Below are 24749 nucleotides of genomic sequence, written 5' to 3' on the forward strand. Positions count from 1 at the left end.
GTTTACGTTCCTCTCTGGCAAACCGGAAAATAACAAGGATCATGTACACCCAGACCAGACGTGCCCAGATGGGATAGCTGGTGTGTTCTCTGAAATTTCAGAAACAAATAAAAATGGAATTTCACTAGCTTAACTCCCTGGACTGTTAGAGTCAAGAATTCTTTTAAGATTTAGAATAACACAAAGTGACCTCACCCTTAGTCTTCAGACGCTCTTTCAAAAGAACCTGTAGTTAATAAAGTGGGTCAGTGACTCAACTATTCACACGGACGTGTCAGACTCACAGACGAGATGGCCCGAGAGGGTGATGCCGGACCACGTGGACTTTTCTACTTAAAACAACAACAACAAAAAACACCCAAAACTGAAGCTGAGAGCAAAATGAATAAAGGGGAGTGACTTAATAAATTAGCCTCAAATGCATGAAAAGTCATTGTTATTTTTTTGCCCTCTCTTTGGAATGTTTCTAAACTTCCTATAGCCCAGACCAAACTAGAAGAAAACCAAACCATGTGCTGAACTTACATTTCGGCTTCCTAAACGCAGGGGAGTAAACTTCCCTGAATGAGTAAAACACGGAATATATTAATACCACTTTTGGAACTTAAATTGCTTTTTCTCTTCCATAAAATCATGTGCAATGGAGCAGAGGTTCTGTGTCTGTCCCCAATCCTTTATTGAAACTGGCAACGGACACGCTTTATAGCAGAACAACAAAAATAATGTCCGATATATACAGTCTTTGCGTGGGCTGTGTGACTATACACAAGGCAGAGTGAGAACACGATCTAATCTCCATAATAATTTGTGCACGAAAAGACACCCAGCAGACAACGTGTGAACATTACAGTGGAATGACATCACAGGTCCAGTGAAAATTCAGCCTAATACAAAACGTACTCATCTATTGCAAATGACGGCTTCGTAAACAGCCAGAGCTTCTCAGTAGTGATTCACCCAGAGTCCGAGGCAGAGATCTGGTGTGTGGCGATGAGTGTCTTGAGTGACACCACCTCTGCGGACAAGCCTGCCATGCCCCGCTTCAGAAACAAACCCTCTGGGTCAGACACTTTGTAGCCACTGTCTTGCATCTCCGCAACTCCCGTTTTGAAGCTGTTCTGAGCTTTGCCGTTCAGTTCTTTCGGATGCCAGTGTTCCGATTTGAGAGACCAATCCTGAATGTTGGTCACCTGCACGGAGAAAGGGGGGAGGGCAGCGTGTACCATACTCGGGGCGGCGTGCTTCTCCAGTCCGAAATGTCTCTTGGGCGCCCCGTCAACAGGCGAGGGCGGTTTCGGCGGGGCGTCGAACTCGTGATCCAACGCTTCCACTTTGATCTGCATGGCTTTGGCTTTAATGCGCAGCTTGTGCGGCAAGGCGGAGGAGTTCACTTCGGGCACCTTCACCACGGTGGCGTGGGTGCGCTGGAGCTCCACGGGAGAGTGGATGGGGCCCTTGGGCACCTGCTGCTCGTCCTCCCCGTCGGACGACTTCCCCACCGCGCCGTCGTCCGTCTCCGACGTCCTGGGGGAGTTGCTGGAGGACCGGGCGACCTGCAGCAGAGGGGGCGAGTGGGAGAAGCCGGGGAACGCGGCCCCCATGAGGCTCTGGTACACGGAGGCCCGGAAGGCGCCCCGCTCCTCGCCAGGCTCCCGCACGTAACTCTCCAGCTCCACCGGCTCTTGCTTGATGGCCTGGAACTTGCCGTCGGGGCTCCCGCAGCCGCCCCGCGCGGCCCCGTCCAGCGAGGGCTCCAGCGAGGACGCGTCGGAGACGTCGGACAGGGAGGCCTGCGGGGAGTGCTTGATGACGGAGATGCAGCCGCCGCTCACCACCGACGGCTCCTGCTCATCCACGAAGGGGCTGGCGCTGGACTTGGACGCGGGGTAGTCCTGGAAGTACACGGCGGTGGAGTGACTGAGTTTCTGGATCTCCTGGGCATAGGCTGCGGAGCTAATTAAACCAAACTTCAATTTGAGGGACAGCAGCTCCGCTTTTAAAGTCGCGTTTTCCTCTCCCAGGGCGATCAGTTTGTTCTCCAGGACCAGGTCATTCAGGCGGCGCTTCTCCCGAGACCTCTTGGCGGCTTCGTTATTCTTCCGCCTCTTTTCCCAATACATGGCGTCCTTCTTCTCGTCGGGAATGAACTCCCGTTTCCTCCGGCAGGCGGAGGACTTGCTCTTGCCCACGCTGCCTTCGCTCAGAAGCAGCTCCTCGCCCGCCGTCAAGTCTTCCGAGACCTCGGTCAAGGCCGCGTTCAGGACCATCTTGTCCACGCCGTTGCCAGCGTCCAGGGACACCTGCTCCTTCTTGATGGTCTGCATTTTCCTCAGCTGCATCAGAATCAGACAGACCCCCTTCCCCAGGATTCACAAGCGCTTTAAAAGCTGCGGTGCACAAGCCATCAACGTTCTGTCTCCGGCTCTGCTGTCGAACGAATCTCGCCGGCGCGTCTTCCGAGCGGAGCAGGCGCCGCCTCCCACGTCCCTGCAACACAGGAAAAGAACGTCACCCACTGGCCAACAGGTCCCGCCAGGCACGCACGAGGCGCTGCGCTCGGCAGGGTCCGAACTCAACACAGCGCTTGCCCTCGAGGAGGCTGGGGACGGAGATGGGGCCCCGCGGCCTGGGCTGGAAGAGGCAGAGGGACAGTCCCCAGCGAGACCTCCCAGCAGGGTGCCGCGTGGACCACGACGGAGGGAGCAAACACACACGAGGCCGGGGAGAAACCAAGGAAGCCGTTTCAGGAGCGGAAACGTGTGTGCACGGGGTGGGGGCCAGGCGGGGACGAGACATCCCAGGAAGGGAAGGACAGATCGCCTCTGGCTGGTTAAGTGTTAAACGGCGGCCGCGCGTCGTGGTGGTCCTGAGTGACTTCGGCGGACCTCCCAGCACCGCGGGGCGAACACGCTCACCCCCCTAGAGAACTTTCCCAGGTGAACGCGCGCCCGTACAGAAATTCTGCAACTACGCGGAATCAAGTACGCTCCAGAGCAAAATCTGTGTCTGAACAAAAATGAGAACAAAGCCACAAGACGGTGGAGTCGTGCTGGTTCTGCTCCGAACCCAGCGCCGAAGCACACCTGCCCGCCAGGCCCGGACCGCGCTGCCCCAGGACGCCCGCAGCCCCCGCCCCGGCGCCTCCCCAGCGCCAGATCTCGGGGTGCGTCCCTGCTATGACGTCAGATCCTTCTTTTTTCTGGCTCCTCCACACTGACTTGTCAAACGTCCCCTTAAGGCTGGAGCACGCCAGCCAGGTGCCTGTTTTGGTCCTGGAAAGTCTGTCCCAGAAGATTTCACTGAGGCAACCGTTTGGGACTAGAATAAACAGTTACTCTTCAAAGGGACCTTTTTTTTCCCTTTTTTTAAAGTACAGTGCATCCTTGAAACTTAAAATTATTTTAGAACCGGAGAATGTAATTATGTAAAGGATTTCTTTCCATTTTACTAATTAGTTTTAAACAAAATATTAAAAAAAAAAAAAACCTCAAAAATAGAACCGTCAGCTAGCTTCCTTTTCCACTGATGAGATATTTATAATCTGAATTTGGGTTGACATGAGGTAATAAACCCATATTAGATTCCAGTTACAATCTTTTTATGGTGCTTTTGGGATCCCACTGTGTTTCTCGACGGCTTCTCGGCCCGATTTCCCAGTAGGTAATATGCTCGTAAAGCCGACCGCCGTTCACTCGGTGCTGTCTGCATACGGCGCTCTCTCCTGCCACATTAAAAAGATTTAATGTTTTTGTTTTACATCACTCTCCCTTTCTTGTGCATAGTTTTGTAATGACTAATGAAGTAAAGTTTAATTTTATCAGCTGGAAAAGCTTGCCAGCTTCTTGCGCCTTTTCCAGAAGGAACAGAAGAAATGATGTAATGATTTCAGGATCATAAAGACTAAGGTTTTAATGCCACATTTTTGTCCGTCAGGCTGAGCCAACGTGGAACAGTTGCGACTTAGCGAAACCCACGGTTAATAATACCAGGTTCTGTTTGTTTTTGACGACACGACGCGAAGGGGGCGCGTCTGCACAGCAGGCAGAGGCGGTGTCAGAGGAACCTTCTCGTTATCACTGGGTGCGACAACGCGGTCCTCCACATTCCCACTCAGGCTCGCCTCCCGACACCAACACCCGTCTTTCCTCGACACTGTCCGTGGACTCCGGGCTGCGTGTGAAGATTTCTGTCCCCAGCTCCGTCACGTCCCCACCACTAAAGAGGGCGGAGGCCGAGACTCACGCTTCCAGCAGCGGGGACCGCGGCTCTGATGGATTCCGGTGTGCCCTGCACACCTCCAGCGGCCCCCTGGGTACTACTGTTTTGCTAAGCATCATACAGCTACTTGAACACGCATTCTGGACAGATTTTCCACCGGAGACGCACTCTTCTCCCCTGCATTTTAAAATGCATCCCCTCCTTTAAAAAAAAAAAAAAAAAGTCACCTTCCCTTCATGGCCGCCTTCCCCAGGGAGCTCCGCACTTACACGTTTGAGATGCCTTCGTTACTCTTCCTAAGCTTTCCCTTATTTCATCATTTCTTACCCATTTTCAGCATTTCAAATCTACCAGGGGGCGGAGACTTTCCAGCCTCCCGGCCCAAAGGTCGCCGTGTGCAGGAGCCTGGCAGAGTGGGGCGGGCGGCCCTCAGCACCGTGCCCCACTCCATGTACCAAAAGTAGCCCTGCTCCTCCCCGCATCTCCATGAGCCCCGTGTCCTCGCCGTCGAAGCACCGCGTGTCGACTCCGTCACCTCCAGAACCTCCTCGGTGCGTTCAACAGCGACAGGAAGTCGCCTTCCTATTTGATCTTCTTCGCACGTGAGTCTTACTACACGTACTAGACTCTGACGTCTTCCCTCACCTGCAAACACTGTCTCTCTGACTCACTGGCAAATCACCACCTACTATCTTAAGAGGATCTTCTGTAACATTTTTTATCAAATAATCTTGCGGTGTTGGAAAAAAGTTTCTCATGCACGCGAGGCACCGCAGAGCAGGTGCAGATTTCGTACACTGTACCCTCCGCAGGCCTGCTCTGTGCCCCAACGAGCCTGCAGTCCTTCCCAGGGGCAAGGCGCGGCCTTTGCGTCCTTGCAATGAGCCGGACACAGAGGCGTCTGACATCGGGCTGGCAGGCGCTCATTTGCCTTACCTGAGAGAACTTTGCAAACGAAACACTCTCTGATAGTCTTCTTGACCGAGTATTATCACGCATTCTATGTCATCACGAATTCTAAAAAAGACATCGTGCTTGTTCACGCACAGCTTCTCTCAGTGACTGGCTCACCCAGCAGGTGCGGCGCGCCGGCCACCAGGCACTGAGCCAGGCGGGGGCACATAAGGAGGGAGGGAAAACCAAACTGGAGAGTCCGGGAGCTCCTCGTCTCGGGCAGGAGCCAGACGGGAGAGCCCAGCGCTCGGGGAGGCGCGCGCAACGGGCGCCGTCAGCGGGGTCGGGTCCCGCCGCACGTCCCTCCCAGCCCCGCGGCTTGTTTCTTGGTCGCGGGGACAACAGCGCAGCAATCCCCACGGGCACCACTGACGGAGCACACGCCGCACCGCAGGTGCCGGGGGCCTGGCCTGCCCCCTGCGCGTCACCCCCACGATGACGCTTTCCAGATCAGAACCGGCTCGGAGACGTCGGTGGCTTGCCCCGCGCCCCCCAGCTGGCGACGCAGCAGAGCGGACTCCGGCCCAGATCCCGGTCCGGCTCCGGCCAGCGCCGTCTGCAAGTGCTTTTGCACAGCACGTCACGTTCCGTGATTTCCGCAGGTGGGAGCTGGGTTTTGTAAACGCTGAGCTGTGATGTGTATTCAAGTCAGAAGACCCCAATGTGATCTTTAATTAAGTTTAAAATTTGGTTTAAAAAAGTCTAAAAAAAGAATAAAAGTTCACAACATGAAGCCTCCACCTAATTCTTCCTCAAGGACGGACGGGGTCACTTCTGCTTCCGGAGACAGAGCTGTGCCCGCCCGGCCCCCAGCGCCCCTCTCAGAAGAGCCGGGGAAGTCTTCTTGCAAACAGCCTGTGTCACATATTTTGATCTAAAAATTCTGTCTACACAAAATGAGATACTATTCGATGTGCTTCATGTTTTGGAAACATTTTCTTATAGAACTCTCGTCCCCCACCCTCCGGCTGTGCCGCGTACTCCCTCGGAGCACAGTGTAGACGCCGCTCAAGGAAACAAACCATTTCGTCTTCATGGCAAACTCTCGCGGCACTAAGCAGACAGCCACTGGTCTCTGCCACAGGTGTCAGTTCGGTGAGAAATAAATAAAGCTAATCAATTCACAGCTCTTTAAGCTATAAAACGAGCGAAACGTCAACTGGGCTTCTTGCTGTAGGTCAACCACCGAGGACACGGCTGTCTCAGGAAAACGCTTTACTCTGTTCATGGATCAGAACGACACCAGGACTGAAAACCGGAGCCCAAACGGGGAAGAAGACGCATGTGCGGTCAAGGGGGTGGGGGATGAAAACTCAGGGAGCACTGCAGTCGCAGGGGGACTTTCTAATCAGGCTGAAAAATTAAAGGCTTTTATTTTTTAAAGTAATTTCTATGCCCAACATGTGGCTGGAACTCATGACCCCAAGATCAAGAGTCGCACCCTCTACCGACTGAGCCAGCAGATGCCCCAGAGATTTTTTAAACAAACAAAACTACGTTTTCCCATCTAAGTACTAACCAGGCCCGACCCTGCTTAGTAAACAAACAAAACTACGTTAAACCTCTCTAATTGCCAATGAAGTACCTTCCGTTCAAGAATATAATTGTGTCCGGGAACACAGACTTCAACCCTAATGTTAGAGAGGAAAGTGTACTGATCCAGATAGAAACACACATATACAGGGACCCTCGTGCTTTGCCAGAATCTGTCTTGTCATAGCAACAAACTAACCTACTTTTTCTCCTTGGGCGCATTTGTAAACAATTGTGTCAAAATCTGATCAAGTTTACGCTCCGTGAAAATACTTCAAGTTTCTTGCTCTCTGGTTCTCAACAAAGGACCACTTAAAAATTAGATTCAATCTTAACAAAAAGGACAACATTGCATTTTGTGATAGCTGATACAACTTAAGGGACTGAAATACGAAACAGGATCACCCGGCACTCTTCTGTAAGAGAGGCCAGTGTCTGTGACCTACAGCGCACAGTGCAATTTCCGGAAGACGGTGCAGAAGTGCACAGATGCTAACGCACAGGAACAACGGGGCGGCTGGAGAACCACAGACCAAACACACACTCCTGAAGAGGGAGAGGAATGGGGAGCAGGGTCAGGGGGAGAAGGGAGAGGAGTCATAAAGCATTTTAAAAAGCCACAGTCACTTCAAAGTGGGGACCACTAGTTTCCTTGCTACTTCCAAAGATCAATGTATCAGTCTAACAACGAACCTGAAATCCTAAGGAACGCCAACAAGCACAGAGTCACCCGTTACAGGAAATTCTGCCATTGGTTCGCACCAGCAGAGCCTGCGCAGCGCATGGAAGGGGGACAGGAATGGTGTAGGTGCAGGGCGGGGCGGGGGGGAGGGCAGGGAAAGTTCTCGAATGCTTGTAAGTTCCCCGAAGAACACTGCGGCTCTCCTCAGCTTGACTTTCTGATCTCTTCTATTTCACTTTCTTGCCCCTTGAGCAGATAATCACAAATGTCATTTACTTTATTACATGCCTTGTGAATAGGATGGATTTTTTAAAAAATGTTTCCATGTTTACTTGAAGACTATTGAACTGCCAGTTGAGATCCTTGGAGAGTTAATTGATAAAAGACACCATATTCTGATAACTAAAGGCTTATAATACAAAGATCATTCTGACTCCAACGAAACTGAGTCCAAAGCACATATTATTATGAATGGCATCTAGAAAAACCCCTGCTAACTTTCTTATCATAAAAACAACCTTAAGCTCTCTAATTAAAACCATAAGAGAAATGGTATTTTTTTAAACAGTTTTTTTTTTTTTTTTTAACTACGGGAAAGTTATTTGCAAAGAAATTTGAGAGGTAATTGGGGGCAATGGTAATACAAATTCATTTTGAAACCGAAAAACTCTTATGTAATGTCTGTGATCAAAGGTCAATGTCTTTCGACATTCTCAATGAGTCTGATCTGGATAAAAATCAACTCAAATACAACTTAGGAAAATAACAGGATATCAGACAATGTGTCAATGCTGTGAAATACTGGCACACCTCACAAAACCCAGAAATGCGTATTAAAGGAGCTTCAATTGCATTGTTTCTGTCATATTTTGAATCGAATCCCAAGTGTGCTCTCATTCCCTCAATACAAATTAAAAATAAACAACTCCTCACAGCATCAGTGCCATCTGGATTACAATGGAAATAATGAAGTATGTGTGATTTCAGCCCGGGTAAAAATAAAGCCGAGGCAATATGACTGCACCTTTTCCATTCCATGCGGCAATCACATTCACTTCGTGGAGCTGACGACCGACCAAGGCAAGGTCAACTAGAAATATCCACTCCGTGGGTGAGTCAGGCAGTTGCTCAACGCGGGAAAGCGCTCTAACAAAGGGTTTTTAATTTTCAGGTTGTTGCATCACACTGATGTTATAATTGGGCTGCGCAAAGATAAGCCTTTAACACAGAAAAGGAAACTGTTGCAAAGACTCCAGTGAGCTAGCATTCACACTCCGGGGAGGGAGGGGGAGTGTTACTAGCACAGCCCACCCCCCCTTTCCCGTGTTCGGGCTGATGGTCTGGGCTGCTAACCCATGTCTCCGTGCCTCCAGTCCCTCACCTATAAAATGGGGATGGTGACAGAACGCAGCCCAGTGCCAGGCACAAGCAGGCTAAGGGGCTGGGAAGTGCTAGGTCTTCGTCTCGGCAGCATCAAGGCAAGGAGGCTGGCGAGCCAGGGCGTTTGAGCCTCTTGCGATTCTTAGAGAAGCCCTGCCCTGCGCCGCAGGTAGAAGACTCAACCAGATGAAATCTTGTGTATTAATCAAAAGGGCCAACCATCAGCAGTTTCACAGGGCACGGCCTTGGCTGTCAACCACGCAGCCCGCACACATTCCTTCCCAGAGGGCTCATCTGTGGGGTCTAAGCAGCCTGGGCTGGTCTGGGGCCACAGAAGCGTAGAGATGTGCATCATCAGGCCACGGAAAACCATCAGAGTGGTCAAAGGAACTGGGCAAGGCCACGGGTCTGTGGCACTCGTCTTGTCACTCCTGCCACAGCCACTGGCCTCTCTGTTCCTGCCAGCACTTCCCCTGCGTCAGCCCAGTGATCTAGGAGGCCAGCAACGCGGCCAAGAATTCACTTCCAACTGAAGTTACCATCGAACACAACGGCACACAGTTTTAAGAGAAGAAAAAAAAGTAATCATTGTTACAACAAAAATGGATCCCAAAAAGGATCTTTAACTACAGGGTTTAACTCAAACCTCAGTCCTTACTGTTACTGGACAGAGATGCAGGCAGCGAAAAATGAAGGTGAATACTTTTATTTAAGACAACGAACCAGTCTGTCTGCTGGTGGTTTGCTGAGCTCCTCACAACTGCCCAGCCGGATAGGTCTTCCTCCCTCAGTTTACCCTGGACACCAGTGGAGATCACAGCGGCTCCCAAATCACAGGCCCGGGCTGAGGGCGCAGCTCTTCTGGACCCGAGCTCTCAGCCCTCCGCCAAGCTGGTCGCTGGCGCTGGACAGTGGCCTGGGCTCCAGAGAGGAACTGGATTAGGGGCACGGACTTAGGATGTGATCGCACAGAAACCAACTTTGCAGCAAAGCCGACTGCCGGAGAACACCGGTGATGTCGCCCGAACCCACCGCACACCGGCTGCCCGCGGTCTGCGCGCGGGGACGGACGTGCTGACGTCTGACCGCAGGACCGCGGCGTCTGCGTGGGCGGTGTGATTGTTGTTTTATTTTGAACTCGGGGGATTCAAGTTCTTTCTACTCCAGCCTTTGACCACACTAAGTGAAGGTTCAAAAAAAAAAAAAAACACAACATCAGCTCGACTGTGGCCACAGCCAAGCCCGGCGCCCTTTCCATCACCAGCAGGGCGGGAGCGCCCCCACCCCGGGGTCCGCGGTCTGCTGACATTTGGAGGCGTTCTCGGTCTCTCTCACTTCACGAATCGAGAAGCGCTCGGCTCCCAAATACAATGAAAGCTCCGGGAACAAAGGTGTCCGCGGCGCTCGGAGGCTCACCGGGCAAAGGCAGGAGGCAGGCCGCTCCGGCCGCTCCAGCCTCCGGGCCGCCCTGTCCTTGCGCCTCGCCCCGGGCGCCGCTCGCTCCTCCCCAGCTCCCCTCCTCGCCCGCCGCCGCCGCGCTCCTCTCCCCGCCCTCGGCCAGGCGAACCCCGAGCGCGCCCGCGCTCCCCCGCCCAGGTCCCTCCGCGCCCCCAGCGCGGCGCCTCACCGGGACCCGCCCCCGCCGGGTGGGCGGCGCAGCGGGGCCTCGGCGCTGGCAGGACCCCCTCGCCAGAACAAAGGAATGTGGGGAGGGGGCGAGGACGCGCGCAGGCCGCCGTGCGGCTCCGGCCCAAGCGCCGCCCAGGGCGCTCCCGGGTCCCGACCCTGGGCCCCCACGCGCCGCCCCCACCTCCCGGCCCCCTGCCTCCTTCCCCCCAGGGCCCGCAGGCGGGAGGGGCGCGCCCCTGGAGATCGCGATCGGAAGGTGGCGCTACGCGTTCCCCGCCAGGCCCGGGGCTCCCTGCCCAAGCTCCAAAGTAGGTCGGGGTCTGACACGGGGGGGCCTGGAGCAATATTAGCTTGTTGGAAAGCAGCTGCGATTATTTGGGGTAATATAATTTGTTCTAGGGATGAATGTCTATAACACGCGCCCCCACCCCCCAAAAAACCTGAACCCTGTTCTGTAGTTATTTAAATGTTAAGTCAGGGGGAAAAAAATCTGACATATACACACCATCATATACATATATTCACACCTAATTACACTACCTAAGAGTGCCGGAGGAAATTTAAAATCTCGGTATATTATATGTCCATATATACTCACAGGAATAAAACTCGGGTATCTACACCAAAATGCAATCCACTAACCTATATCTGTTTCCCATAAATCATGTCTAGCCTGGAAGAAAAAAAAATACCCACGATGTGAAATAAATACTTGTGACCTCATTCCCTGTTGTTATTTACAAAAGCCAAGACCAGAAGACGACACTTGGCCATCCCCTGCTGTTCTCAGGGAACACAGCAGTTTCCTAAAGTGTCCTTTATAAAGACAAACGGGAGTCAGCATCCAGCAAATCGCCCGGCTCTGCGAAATGCCTTCCTAAAAATATAATCTTATCAAAGGTCTCCGAAGGCGTGGAGTTAAAACTACGGCAAATGGCCTTGAACTTGAATCTGCACAGAGCCCTGGAGAAAACACCAGAAATAGCGCTGCGAGGCCACAATTGTTAAAATGCGATAGGCTAAATTTAGAAGAACGCACATTTCATTTAGGGCAAAAGACACACATTCGGCAGCGTGAGCTAACTCAGTGCTTTACCCGGTTGTCTACTTTCCTGTTTAAAATATCCTTTAAAAAAAAAGAAAGAAAGAAAGAAAGAAAGAAAAGGAAAACTGTTACAGTGACATTTTAAAGGCTGAGATTGTCCTACTTTCTTTGTAGCAAGAATATAAAATCACGTAATTAGCTCCCGTTTCCTATGCTGACTGCCAGCAAATTCGGCGGTTACATAATGCAACATTTCCAGGAAACTATTATGTGATCTGTCTCGTGTCTGAAAAAGCAATGACAATAAGGTGAGGAAAAGGGCTGATGGAACGGAATGCGTGAAAATCAAGAAGGTAGGGAGGTAAACGCCACAATGGTTCGTCCCAGATTTAAAAATAATAGCTCGGGACACCTAAGGGGCGAACCCCGGGAGTATCCAAGATCGGAACACAACGCGGGGAATTCTTCACGTCGTGGAGGAGTGTTGAGGGGCACGTCTTTTTCCTGGGGTCGTAGCGTAGGTGTAAACAACGACCCCACCGCCCGCGCGGCGCCAACGTCTCCAGATCCCTGCGCACGTCCGCGCACATTCCCACCTCGGCCCGGAACCCCGGCCCGGGTCTCGCGGCGGACAGATTATGCAATGCGCGCAAGGACACATCCCACAACCTTCCCGGGCGCCGGCAGCGCGCGCTGACGACAGACAGGGTGGGAGACGTCGGTGCCGACACAGCCCCTGACACTGGCAGACGCGGGCGCGCATTCCCGGGATGCCGTCACGGTTCACGCTGCCGACGCGCCTTCCCCGCCGGCCGCCCCGGACCAGCCCCGGCACTCGGCGCCCCGCGCCCCCGCCGCCCCCGCCGCCCCCGCCGCCAGCCCCGCAGGAGGGACGAGGAAGGAGGCAGCGCCGCGCTTCCCGCTCGAGGTGGCTCAGCGTCCCCGGCGCTCTCCTCCACCGAAACATCAATTTTCCTGAAATCGGGAGACATTATGCAACCGCGGCGGGGGGGCGCGAGCCGGCGCGAGGGCGCTGCAGCCGAAGCGGCCGCCTTCGGGTGGCGAGTGCCCCCCCCCCGCCAAGGCAGCAAAAGTTTATGTAACGAACGCCCCGCGCACTCTCGCCGCCGCCGGCCAGCCCCGCGCGCAGCCCGGCCCGCGCCCCGCGCCCGCCGGCCGCGCGCCCCGGCAGCGGGCGGGGAGCGGGGCGCCGGGCCGGGCCGGCGGTGGGCGGAGCGCTTACCGTGTTCCTGCTCTCGGGCCGGCGAGCCCGGGCGGCGGGGAGAGCGCGCGGGCGGCCGGGAGCGGGGCGCCGCGGCGCGCGGGGTTCGGGCCGGGCCTCCGGGGCGGCGGGCGGCGGCGGGCGGCGGCGAGGGCGCGGCGCGGGAGGCGGGCGGCGCGCCGGGTCCGCGGGCGCCGTGGCCGCGCCGGGAGATGTGTGTTAGTAGGTCAGTTCCGAGCGCCGCGCTACGTCGCCGCCCGCCAGCCTCGCGGTGATGGGCGGCCGCGGCCCCAATCGCCGCGCCCGCACCCGCCCCCGGCCCGCCGCCAATGGCCGCGGCCGGCGGGGGCGGGCTCTCCGCGGCCCCGCCCCCCCGGGCCCGCCCCCCGTCCCCCCCGCCCGCTCCCCCCCCCCCGCCCCGCCACCACCTCCCCGCTGCGCCGCCGGCCGCCCGCGTCCCTCCGCGACCGCGGCCAGCGCCGCCGCCCGAGCGCCGCGAGGATCCGCGCCCCGCGCTGGGGTTGCGCAGCGGCCGGCGCCGGCGTCCCCAGCGGGGCGAGCCGCGGACGGACCGAGACCCCCCCCCCCGCGGCCCCCGCCGTCCAGCTCTCCCGCCGCCGCCTTCGCCCTCCGGCGCCGCGGAGCCTCCGGGAGCCCCGCGGTCCGCGCCCGCTCGCAGGCGCTTTTTGTCTCCCGAGCACGCAGCGGCGGGGCTACCTGTTGCCGACCCACCGCCGGCCGAGGGCCGCGGGCGGCGGCGACCCGGGCGTGGCACGGACCTCCGCCGGCCCCTCCCCGCACCTCGCCGAGGACCCGTCCGCCTCCTCCGGGTGGGCGCCGGGGAGGGGGCGCTGGCGAGCCGCGGGCGCTCGGGGCGGGGGCCGTGCGGAGGGGCCGGCGGCCGGCTGGAGCCCCGCGGCGCTGCGTCGGCGGCGATTACAACGCCCCGCGCGTCTCCCCGGGGAGCGCGACGGCCCCGAGCGGGAGACCGCGAGCGCGCAGACACCGCCCCCTGCACGATTAGGGCGAAGATGACGGAGGCAAAGTTGTTGCGTAATCGGACTGGGGAAGGAGGCTGGCCGAGGTCCGTCTGCGCCCGGCCGCGCCGAGAGGCGGCCGCCGCGGGTGCCCCGGCCGGTGGCCCGCTGGCGCGCGGAGTGTCCCCGGCGGTCTCGGCCCCGGCGCCTCCGTGGTGTCGTCCCTGCCCGACTGGACGCGGTTGTCTTCCCCCCTGAATTCCCGGCTGCGTAAGACACGTAAAGGAACGGGAGAAATGGCACCTCGCGGCGCGTTCTGCGGGCACCGCGCGCGGGAGGCCGTGGCGGCACGTGCGCTCCCGGCGCGTTTGCGGAGTGAAGGAGCGAGCCGGCGGGTCGGCCTCTGCCGAGGGAGCCACGCTCCTCGCGGGGACGCACGCGCTGGCCCGGGCGCGGCCGTGGCAGGTGCGGAAGGACCCCCTGCGCCGCCGGGACCGCGGGAGCCGGGCGGAATGCCCTCGGGGACGTTCCATTCTGTTCCCCATGACACATTTTTTTTTTTTTAAAAGAAGAAAAATTTGAACCAAACCCCGAAGTAAAGAGGAGACTGAATCCCCGGCGACCACGGCCGTGCCCGTCATCAATAGAAAATCTTCCTGTGTCTCTGTCTCCCCCGTTCTCCTACTACACAGTAGTAATAAGCGCCCAAGGAGTGATGCTTAAAAATGTTTATCACGTATCACCTGAGTTTTGGAAAGCTTCACACTTCCAAGTGTTCTTCAAGGACAATGTTGTGTTTCGCAACACACACTTCTTCACAACCCGACTGGTCAAATGTAGGTTTACCAACAAGGCCCTGACAATTTAGGCACGCAACATAGGTTTCAACATCTGCCCCAGATCCACTGTCCGGGCCCTCACCGGTTCAAGAGGCATGTCCCTGGCTCTGAGTCTGCCCCTTCTATTAGACATTTATTCCACAGAGCTGACTCTGTTGATGAAAATAAGTCTTGGTTTTGGTTTATAATTTCCACTTCTCTCTCTCTCTCTTTTTTTTTTTTTTTTTTTTTTTTTACTATTAGGTTTCCTTTTTCCAAACCCTCACAATGCCTATTACAGTTTGAAAACTTCCCTTAGATGAAATTAAAACGATATCCGTAAGTCAGTTACCTTTTCAGGGTTAGAAATGCAGCGAATTCCTAGAACCCCAGAGCAACAGAACTCTCTTATCCCACACCTACAACATATTCTCCACATTGTTCTGCTTTTTGCATAATTTTATAAAATTCCAAAGCTGCTGTAAAATGAAGAGTGAATAATGGTTTTATAGAAGGAAAAACTGAAGAAAAGTAGGTAACATGCTTGCAGTCACCCCAGACAATGATGGGGGGGGGTCTCTGAACTTGGAAACTGGTTCTGTATGCTGGATTTTGAGACCCGATGTTCCCTTCATTACTGGGGGAGGGTTGGTTCTAGACTGAGCCTGTGTCATATCTGTGCATCAATTTTTGGTGCTATCCCGCTTGGAAATCAGAGGCAGTGCAGGAGAGGTCTGTGATACCAACTTAGAAAGTAACTCTAGAGCTCCTCCTGGTGATTGGGAAACCACGGAGCATTACAATGAAGGATCTGTCCCCACTCCCCAAGACGTGGTGTGCCTGATGGCGTGTCCTACAATGTTCCGCAACAGGCAAGTGCTTGCAGATGAACACAAGTCAGGGGAGCCTGCATTGGAAACAAATGACTCAGGGCGGGGAGGCTTCTAGGAAGACGTCCGCAGAGGCCTGACAGTGGAGCAGGGCTGTGACCAGGTCCCTGAGAGGAGGAGGGAAAGGGTTCTTGTTGAAGAATGAGGTCACAGCTTCCTCACTCTGAGCCCCTGTCAGCCCAGGGGCTGGAGGATGCCAGGGAGGAGGAGGAAGAAAGGGACTTTGAACGGGACTAGGGACAGAAGACGGTCGATCCCATTCAGCTACGTCTGACGACGCCCAGCGTACTTTCTGGCTAACCAGATATAAGGAGAGCAGAACGATGGACCCCAAGGGTGGCCTCTCCTTCCCGAGCTGGGCAGTGACCTTAGAACTACAGAACCTGTCAAGCTAGAAGGTTCCCGAGAGGCCATCTGTCTCCAGTGGTCTTTCCTTGGGGCCTCGACAGGCAGAGGAAGATGCAATCTTGGATACGTAGCGAGAACTCAGGTGAACTGTGTTGGACCGTGGCCGCGGGAGAGCCGCACACCCTGCTTCATCCCTCGTGGGTCCTTGCAGCACAGGACAGGGTTCTGGGGCCCTCAGGCTCCAGCTTCTCAAAAGAGAGTAGACATCAACAAAATTTTTATTTGGTAAGCTACCCTGATTTTTCAGTGTTGGCAAGCAGTCGGTTAAAAAAGAAAAGACCCCATGGCTTGGCGAGCTGGATGCTAGGCGGGCTGTGCCACCTGATGGAGAATTCTACAGGGATGCCCAGGGCAGGAGCCATCGCGGGGAGGAAGGCAGGCTCCTAGCTGGTGGCCCCGCTTGGACAGCTCCACCTCACCTGTTCCAGACTGGGGCTTCTGGATTCTTTCTAGGAAACCGTCTGCAGTTAGAAACCCTTTGGCCACCGCTGGGGCCCCAGAGCCAGGCTCAGGGCGGCGAGCCCAGGACCCCGGTGTTCCCACCGCACTGGGCCAACGGAGGGTCTGACGCCCATCCTGTAAACTTCACAAACTGCAGGTGAAACAATTTCTAGGAATGCAGAAGCTATAGACTTGTTTTGTTTATCAGGTTAGGCCTAAAGCCGTGAGCTAGTGATTGCCACAGCTGGTCCCCCACGGGAGGCTGCCCACACCCGTCAGTGTGCAGTACATGCTGGCATTTTGCTTTGACCTCATGAGTCATCGACTGTTTAGGCAGAAACTTCCTGGAATGGGCATTTCTTTCTTTCCTGCTCTTTGTGTTATTTGTGCACTTGCTGCCATTTCCAGTCACTGGGCTTGATCCTGTCCTTCCCTGAGCCTTCTCTTTCCTCCTTCTGCTGGTGTGGACCTTTACTCTTCTTTTGTGTTTTCTTCTCCTGATTCATTCCATGTATACCTTTTTTTTTTTCTTTTTTTTTAGCTTGCAAGGAGGGGTGGGGGAAATGGCGGGGAGTGGCCAGGAGGAGAGCAGAGTGGGGGAAGGAGGGACAGAGAATCGTAAGCAGGATGTACACGGAGCACAGAGCCCATTGTGGGGCTCGATCCCACGACCCTGAGATCATGACCTAAGCTGATCAAGAGTCCGACGTTTAACCAACGAGCCAGGCTCCCCTTACTCGATCATTCTTAGTTTTTCCTTTGGCCTTTCCCCAGGCGTCAGACCCTCACTAGTCCCTGGCTCTCCTCCTTTACCAAGCTTCCACCTCCCCTGCTTGGCCCCTGCCTCTCCTGGCCACAACCCAGACAGCGTGACGGTTTAGAATTCCCACCCTGCCGTCCCCGTTCTCTGCCGCATGGTCCCATCCGCAGGAGCTCCATGGGCATGCTCGGCCTTATTATTCAAAAACTAGTTGTTGTGGGAAATTGAGTAACAGAAGATGGTCAAATAAAGTCCCCTAGAAGCACAGGCTTTAGAGTACGAGAAGCTGAAATGTTTCGTATTCAATGGCTCTTGCTCAAGCTAAGAAAGAAATTAGATCTCTACACCATGATTTCCCCAGACAAAAGCAGCTGATGGCCTGAATGCATTTCAAAGCATCTCCAAAGACCCAGGAAAACACCAGAAAGAGACGGTTTTGCCAAAGAGGACAGGATGTTGCAAGTCTAGCATTACAGAAACCGAACTGGGTCTTCAAACCCGGCCGTGCGGACAGCACGTGTTTCGGTCCATGTCTGTGCTCCTTCCAATTAAATGGCCGGTGTGAGTGAAGGTGTCAAAATAAAGGAAACTCACAGGAACGGCAGGTGACGAGCAGGGGAAGACACCAGAAATGGTCCAGACGTGGGAAGCGGCTGATTGCATTTATTGCAAAATCCCCCAGTGATGGGGCAAGGCCTGTGGCAGCAGTTAGCCGGCAACGGGGACGTGGCAGGGTCACAAGAGTGTGAAATAGAAAATTGTGAAACATGTTCTAACACAAACATCTCACTGGAAATAAGAGGTGACCCATCCGCCCGGCAATGCAGCCCCCACCACCGAGGCAAACCTTATCTAAACATTTCTGTGGAGTCAGGCCCGGACGTCCGCTGGAAGGAGCCAGGACTGCAACCCAGGGGGCCGGGGTGCTCACGCATGTTTGACCCCAGACACGCGAAGGGAATAATTTCACCGGTCTGATCCCCGTTTCTTCCTCGGACGGCTGATGCGGTTGACCAACTCCGCAGCGTCCCTTCTGGCCTTGCAGTGCAGGGCTCTCCAGGACACGCCCAGGCGGAGGGCAGCACATTCAGCATCTGCAAAGAAGCAGACCCTGGTTCACACTGGCTCTGCCCCTGACCTTCACTTTGCCTAATTGCAGCTCACACCGTAGGAAGTTAACGGTGAAACTACATGGACGGGCTTGGACAGAAAGCCTCTTCGTAGGTGCGGTTTGTTTCAGCAAGAGATGCAGAGGAATGCTATCAGTTTGGTAAAGGTCCTGGAAGCCCGGAAACTGGGTGCTTGACCACATTTCTGGTCTTCCGAGAAGCTTCTAGCTTCACAGATTCTGAGCAACAGAGCAGAAGTGCTTTAGACTTTTGTGCAGCTCCGAGGTGTGACGACCTTCCCGAGTAGGGCGAAGCGTCTGCCGAGGGCTGTCATGCGGGTGTGCCGTCCGAATGACGGCCGCGCAGGGACTCGGGGGGCCGTCACCCAGCAAACGGGCGGAGAGCCCGGCGGGGAGGAGCAGACAGTGCTGGGTCCGCACCTCGGCCTCGCGGCCCACGAGCTGCCCACGAGTGGCCCACGAGCGGCCCACGAGCTGCCCATGAGCTGTCCACGAGCGGCCCACGAGCTGTGCGGACAGAGCAAATTACCTCCCTGCCTTCTCTCTTGGTCTCCGCTTCTGGCGGTTGACGACCACAACGCTGATGTCACAAGTTGTTGCAAGGTGAAAATGAGGGAGGACCTACCACCTGCTTCGGGAAGTACCCGACACGCGTTAGGTGTTGTTGTTAACCCAACCCAGAATCGACCTGCGTCAGGGAAACCATGTCCACCAGCAAAGCGGGTGTCCACGAGCATCGCGGTGTGTGTGCACAGTGTGTGTCTCCGTTAAGCGGTGTCCACGATGAATGACATTGCAGTCGGTGCCTCCTTCAGTGGCCTGACCAGTGAGGGCTCACATCTGCGTGAGGCCCCCAGACGTGCCCTGCACCGTGGGTTCATTCCTTCCCTCCCTCCCCTGACGCGCGTTCACTGACCGGGGCCCAGGGACTAAGCTGTGCCTGTGCGATGGCGACGTGGAGCGGTCACGCGCGATGCCGGACCATGGGCCACTAGACACCGTCCCCCCCGCAGGGAGATGGGAATTCTCCCTGAAAGAGGTGGAACTCGCCAGAACTGTTAAGACGGGTGGGCGTTCCACAGGTGTGACGGCTGGTGGAGGGACCTGATGGAAGAAGGGAAGTGGAGGTCAGGGACCCCGGGTGGCCCAATGAGTCCGGGGTATGCAGGGGTCTGCGGCCGGGGAACAGGTGGGAAGGCCGGCCAGGCCACAGCAGCGAGACCTGACCGTGATCCAGGCAGGCAGGAGCACAGCCGGTCTGGCAGACGTGGTCTCCAAGAGCGACACCCTGTTTCAAACATGTTCCTATGCAAAATGTCACACACAAAGCGTCAGCGTGGGAACCGGTTGAAGGCCTGGACCCTGCCGCCTGATGGCCCTGCGTTCCACCCTGTTCAACAGGCGTCTTGCTCAGAGCCGTGTGCCAGAAGGAGCAAGCTGGGAGCGGCGGGCAGGATGAGCCCGCTGGGGGGGGCGCTGGGGGGGGCGCTGGGGGGACTGGAAACAGGTCACTCATACAGGCGAGAGGAGCTGAGGTAGCAACGCCTGGGGAAGTGGGGACGCGCAGGATGACATGGCGGTCCCAGAGGACACAGGTCCCCCCATGCCGTTGGCAGCAGACAGGAAGGTGGCGGGAACAAGCAGTGGCCCGGTGAATACGGTCCCCTCCAAAGACAAGGTGGCAGCCGATGTCCCAGCTCTGGGATTTTGAGCTGCGTGGCTCTGCCCCACTCCCGAGCCCCCAGGTGTCCTGATGTTCCTGCTTTGCTCTCGGAGAGGACGCTGTGTGACTTCTGAATGGTGGGCACCGGGGCCCACACTCCCAGGGAGGGCACACTGAGATCTGCGCCTCCCCCGGCTTCCTGAGCTCACCAAGACACGGGAAGAGGAAATCTTGATGTGCGAAGTTGGTTTACTTGCCCAGGGCTGAAAATTCCTGACCGAGGCCGGACGCGTACGAAGCCAGGTGCACCGAGGTTTCAGCAGGGGCTCTCCGCGGGCCGCACGTGCCTGTCCATTCCAGTCACGGCTGAGGTCACAGGGTACCCCGGGGCTCTGGGACAGGACAGTGCACGCCCACGGCGTTGGACTCTCGTGCCATCCCGCCAAGAGGTGAGGGGTGCCGGGACCAGGGCTCAGACCCCAGCTGCCCACACTGGACGTGAACGGGGAGCTCGGTGCCTCGGGGCTCATGTCCTCCTGTGCGGTGTCCGCCCCGTGGGGACAGCCCGACTGGCCCGTGAGACAGGAATAGGGGTTGATGGGCAAAACTCCTGCCGAGGCCCACGTGCCTTCAGCCCCCGGGCATTGACCCCTTGGCTCACGGCCGTCTGTTAGGTGGTTCCTGGCGCAGGAATCCTGCTGCCCCAGCCCCCAGCCCTGCCACAGAGGACCTCCTTCCTAACATACAAGAAGGAAACCTCTTCCCTGATGAAAGCGACTGCTGCCCCGAGTCCCGAGTCCCGGGGTGCACTCCTCCTGGACTGCCTGGCCTCAGCCGTCCGCCCCACCCCCACCGGCTGCTTGCCAGGGGTGGAGGAAGGTCCTGACCCGGCACCTTCCCCCCTCCCACCTCACCGCCGTTGCAAGCGCTTTCCTGTGTGGGTGGCCTCATCTCCGCTTCCTCCCTGCACCACGTCAGACCCGGCAGACTGGACAGACACCCCAGTGCCTCCGTCACTGAGAAACTCAGACTGGCGCCGAAGGGGGGAGGCCTGTCCTTTCCCGAGGTTGCCCGTGGGGTGGGTCGCGCGGACCTCCGAGGGCAGGGGAGACAGTGCAGCGCAAGGAGGCCTCAGCAGGTTGAAGGGGGAGCTGGACAAGCCGCTCTCCAGCGGCCTGGTGCTCCCGTCCCTGAGCAGGGCCCGTTTGCTTGGGGACCTGGAGTCAGCCTGGCAATACACACCTCCGAGCCGGTCGCCCCTCGGCCTGCCTTCCCTTCCCTCATCGTGCAGTTCTGGAATCGTCCCTCCTAAGAAAGCCTCTGCGCACCAGCTCTGACTCCAGCTCCAGTTTCTAGAAATCCCAGTCAGCTTTTTTCTTTCTTCTAGAGTCTGTAGAAGGTGTAAAATGTCGGGGTGCCTGGGGGTTCAGTAGATGAAGCGTCTGCCTTCGGCTCAGGTCATGATCTCAAGGTCCTGGCACAGAGTCCCCCATCGGGCTCCCCTGCCTCACCTTCTCCCTCTGCCTCTGTGCTTTCTCTCCTTCTCTCTCTCCCACAAATAAATAAAATAAAATCTTGGGGGAAAAGGGAGTTAACTTGTTACTGAGAAGTATCCATTTTTATCATTAACTATCAGAAGAGTCTTCTTTTCCAGGACAAATGTGATCATTTACTTAACAGCAACTCAGGAAAGCCTTCATATTTAAATAGGAAAACCAAGGAGAACACCCCATATTTTTTACATCAAAACAGAGAAATGAGGAAGGGAAAGAAAAAGAATTATCATGATTACAGGGAAGATGTGACCCAATGCATTCTTTTGCGTAAAGTAGGCAGGAAAACAAGGATTCAGCAGCGTAGCGGGACAAAGTGTCGGTATTTGAGATCGGCGGCTTTCCTGCCCCCGGGAGCCCGGTGTCCTGGAGCGGCTCGGCTGCAGGCTAGTGCTCAGCGCTGCAGCTGTGTGACCACGGCGCGTGGCCCAAACCCCTGGTCCTCCTGCTCCCTCAAGCGGGAACCAGGGGTGCGGATCCCGCTGCCCTCGACCTTCTGGGCGGTCACTGTAGTTTGGCTTCCTCGACACCTAATCCCAGGCTTCTCCTTCCAGCCCCCTGGTCTTTGGGGGTTTTGCAAGTGTCGTTCACTTCCAGAGACTTCCTTGGAGCCGGGGTGGTCCTTTGATGCAGTTCCAGTCAGAGAGGTCGAGGAAGTCCAGGTGTCTCCTGTTTCCCTTGGAGATCAAGGTCACGCTGGCGATGCGGCCCATGTGACGAGGAGGGAAGGGCCCGTGTGGGCAGCCTCTGACCACGTCTCGCAGCTTCTCAGATGCGTGAGAAACAGCTCCGGATTTGTTCAAGCTGTCGTTGGGGTGTGCTGGGTGACCCACACGTTTTCACTTGTGTCTGAATAATATGTAACATAAGACGCATTTCTCATGCCTAAAGAACGCTTCGTAAATTGCTGTTCTATGCTAACGGACTATATTTAAATATATTTAAAATACAATTGGGAAAAGTGTGCGACTCATAATATAAAACGGGTAAACATACCCCATCCCGCGAAACAGTGCGGGCTGATCTGGTGAAGAACACCGCTCGACGCTGAACACTGGCGTAACAAGAGACACATAAGTGGAAAGATTGAGCACATTTCCGGTATAAAAGGGTCAATATCTGGACGGCTGGGTGGCTCCGTCGCTTGAGCATCTGACCCTTGGTTTCGGCTCAGGTCACGATCCCATGGCTGTGGGATCGAGCCCGCATCAGGCTCTGTGCTCAGTGCAGAGCCTGCTTCAGCTTCTCTCTCCCTCCCTCTCGCTCACTCTCTCTCAAGTAAATAAATAAAAATCTTTAAAAGAAAAAAATGAGTCAATATTATAAGGAAGACAGTTACCCCCAAATTAACCAATAAGGATAACCCTACGCGGTCAAAATTCCAATGAGCGATTTGAGGAACTTGGAAAGTCAATTCTCACTTTCAACTGGAAGAATAAATATTCCAAAATAACTGAACTGGCTTTGAAAAAATAAACGTTGTGAATTTATTAATTAAAACAATGCGGCATCACTGAAAGAAACTGACCAATAGAATGGAACTGAAATTCTAAAAATAGATTCTCCTGTAAACGTAAGACCGTGTATGATAAATGTGGTCATGTAAGCCGAAGAGTGGATCGGTCGGGGATGAGCGCTGGAAGCAGAAGTTCTCCGGGTCCTGCAGACGCCGACAGCACCCACGGGAGTCCTGCGGGGCACCTTCTAGGCGGGGTCCCCCGGCATGACTCCGCACAGAGCTGGTTCAAGGGGGAGCCTTCATGGTTACTCAGACTCCGCCGCCAAAGCAGGCCAGAAGCCAGCCGCCATCCAAGAAAACAAGAAGCGACACATCCAGGAATCCAGACCATGGTGTCCCAAGCTGTGCTCCGGGACCCAGAAGTCACAGTAAGACGCTGTCCCTGTCCCCACTGCTTCTGATTCCCAGGAAGCTGCAGATGGACATTGGGGTGTCAGGCAAGGAAGCTTCGCATCTCCTGGGCTCCTGCAGCGGCCACATCGAGGGGCGCGGAAGACGGCTCCCAGCTGCCCTCTGGACGCTCTCGCGAGTGTGTCTAAGTGACAGGAGGTGATTTGCTCCGGAACCTTGGCTTCGGGGGAGTCTAGAAAACATTTTCTCTCGCTTTCCGGTTTGGCAGGTGGAAGCCGGATTAGACGGAAGCTCAGAGAATGGACCCGAAGCACCCACTCCTGATGGAAAAGAGCATGATTTCGGGATCGTTGGTCAGACCCTCACCTCCTTCCAAACGTAAAAATACCCCCACGTGATTAAAGGTTTCAGTGTTGAAATTATGCTCAAAACTACTCAAAAACATATGGGAGAACTATAATCTTGGGGTAGGGGATCGCACGGAACCCAGAGGCTATAGAAGAAGAGAGAAGCGTCTGTCATTGAGTGAAAGTTAAGCGTCTTTGGTGTGATCGTGGATATGATAAACCAAGTTCAAAGACAAAAAGCTAAGGGTGTGCGGGTCGTACCCTCCGTGAGGCGTCTGATTCTCCGTTTCGGCTCAGGTCGGGTCCCACGTCGGGCCCCTCACTCAGCCTGAGTCTGCTAGAATTCTCTCTCCCGCTCCCTCTGCCCCTTTGCTCTCTCTCTTAATATAAAGTAAGTAGATCTTTAAAACAAACAATCAAACAAAAAACCAAAGACAGAAAGTTAGGGGAAGTATCTACAATTTGTGTTCTAGATAAAGAGTTAACATTTTTAATATGTAAGAGTTCTTACAAATCCACAGAAAAAGGTCAACAGCCAATTGTAAAATAGGCAAAGGACGGAAATAACTACTTTTTGGAAAAACGCAAATGCAGACGACTTTGAAGCCTATGGAAACACGAGTAGCCTCATTAATAATGAAGACACGAGATTACAATGAGAAGTTTTCACTTATCCAACCGGCAAGCAACGGGTGATAATATCCACGGCCGGCAGGAGCGGTGTGCAAATCGAGTACAAACGGATGCGAACTTCGGAGTGAATCTGGCCGTATGCGTCGGATGTTCAAGTGTCCCCACCCTTCAACCTGCATGACACTTCCCAGAATCTGTCCCTCGGACATCGCCACGCCAGTGAGCAAGGACGCGTGCTGCCAGGATTTAGACTGTAGAGTCATTGGTAGGAGGGAAAACTGGAAACGACTGTTCGTGCCCAGCAAGGGCCATTGGTTGGCTAACTGATGATACAGCAGGCAGTGGGATCCTAGACAGCGATGAAAAAGAAGTAGCTCTAGTTCCATGGACTTCGAAAAATGGCAATAATACGGTAAGTCAAGAGTAGGTGGGTCACATGATTCCACGTGTTCCTTTTCTTAAAAAAGGATTTTCTTTATTTATCTGAGAGAGAGGGGGAGAAAGACAGAGAAAGAGAGAGGGGGTGAGCACAAGCAGGGGGAGGGGCAGAGGGAGAGAGAAATGCAGGCTCCCCGCGGAGCAGAGAGCCCGATGCGG

General features: G+C 55.3%; 2 protein-coding genes across 3 annotated transcripts; both read right to left on the reverse strand.

Moving 5' to 3' along the window:
* Window positions 1-652: 652 nt before the first annotated feature.
* Window positions 653-13432, reverse strand: NFIL3 (nuclear factor, interleukin 3 regulated). 2 transcript variants are annotated; one of them, XM_044266105.1, is made up of 2 exons: window positions 13381-13432; window positions 653-2487 (listed from the first exon to the last, which is right to left on the reverse strand). In XM_044266105.1, exon 2 carries the CDS (start codon window positions 2337-2339, stop codon window positions 954-956), a length of 1386 nt encoding a protein of 461 aa, XP_044122040.1. In that variant the 5' UTR covers window positions 2340-2487; window positions 13381-13432; the 3' UTR covers window positions 653-953. The 2 variants fall into 2 exon arrangements, with proteins under 2 accessions (XP_044122040.1, XP_044122039.1); XM_044266104.1 differs by lacking the exon at window positions 13381-13432 and adding an exon at window positions 12685-12734.
* On the reverse strand, window positions 12218-14185 carry LOC122916800 (collagen alpha-1(I) chain-like). Its single transcript, XM_044264181.1, has one exon. The coding sequence runs from the start codon at window positions 14183-14185 to the stop codon at window positions 12218-12220; it is 1968 nt and encodes a 655-aa protein (XP_044120116.1).
* Window positions 14186-24749: the final 10564 nt, after the last annotated feature.

The sequence above is a fragment of the Neovison vison genome, chromosome 9 (assembly GCF_020171115.1).
Source record: "Neovison vison isolate M4711 chromosome 9, ASM_NN_V1, whole genome shotgun sequence".
NCBI classification, from domain to species: Eukaryota; Metazoa; Chordata; class Mammalia; order Carnivora; family Mustelidae; genus Neogale; species Neogale vison.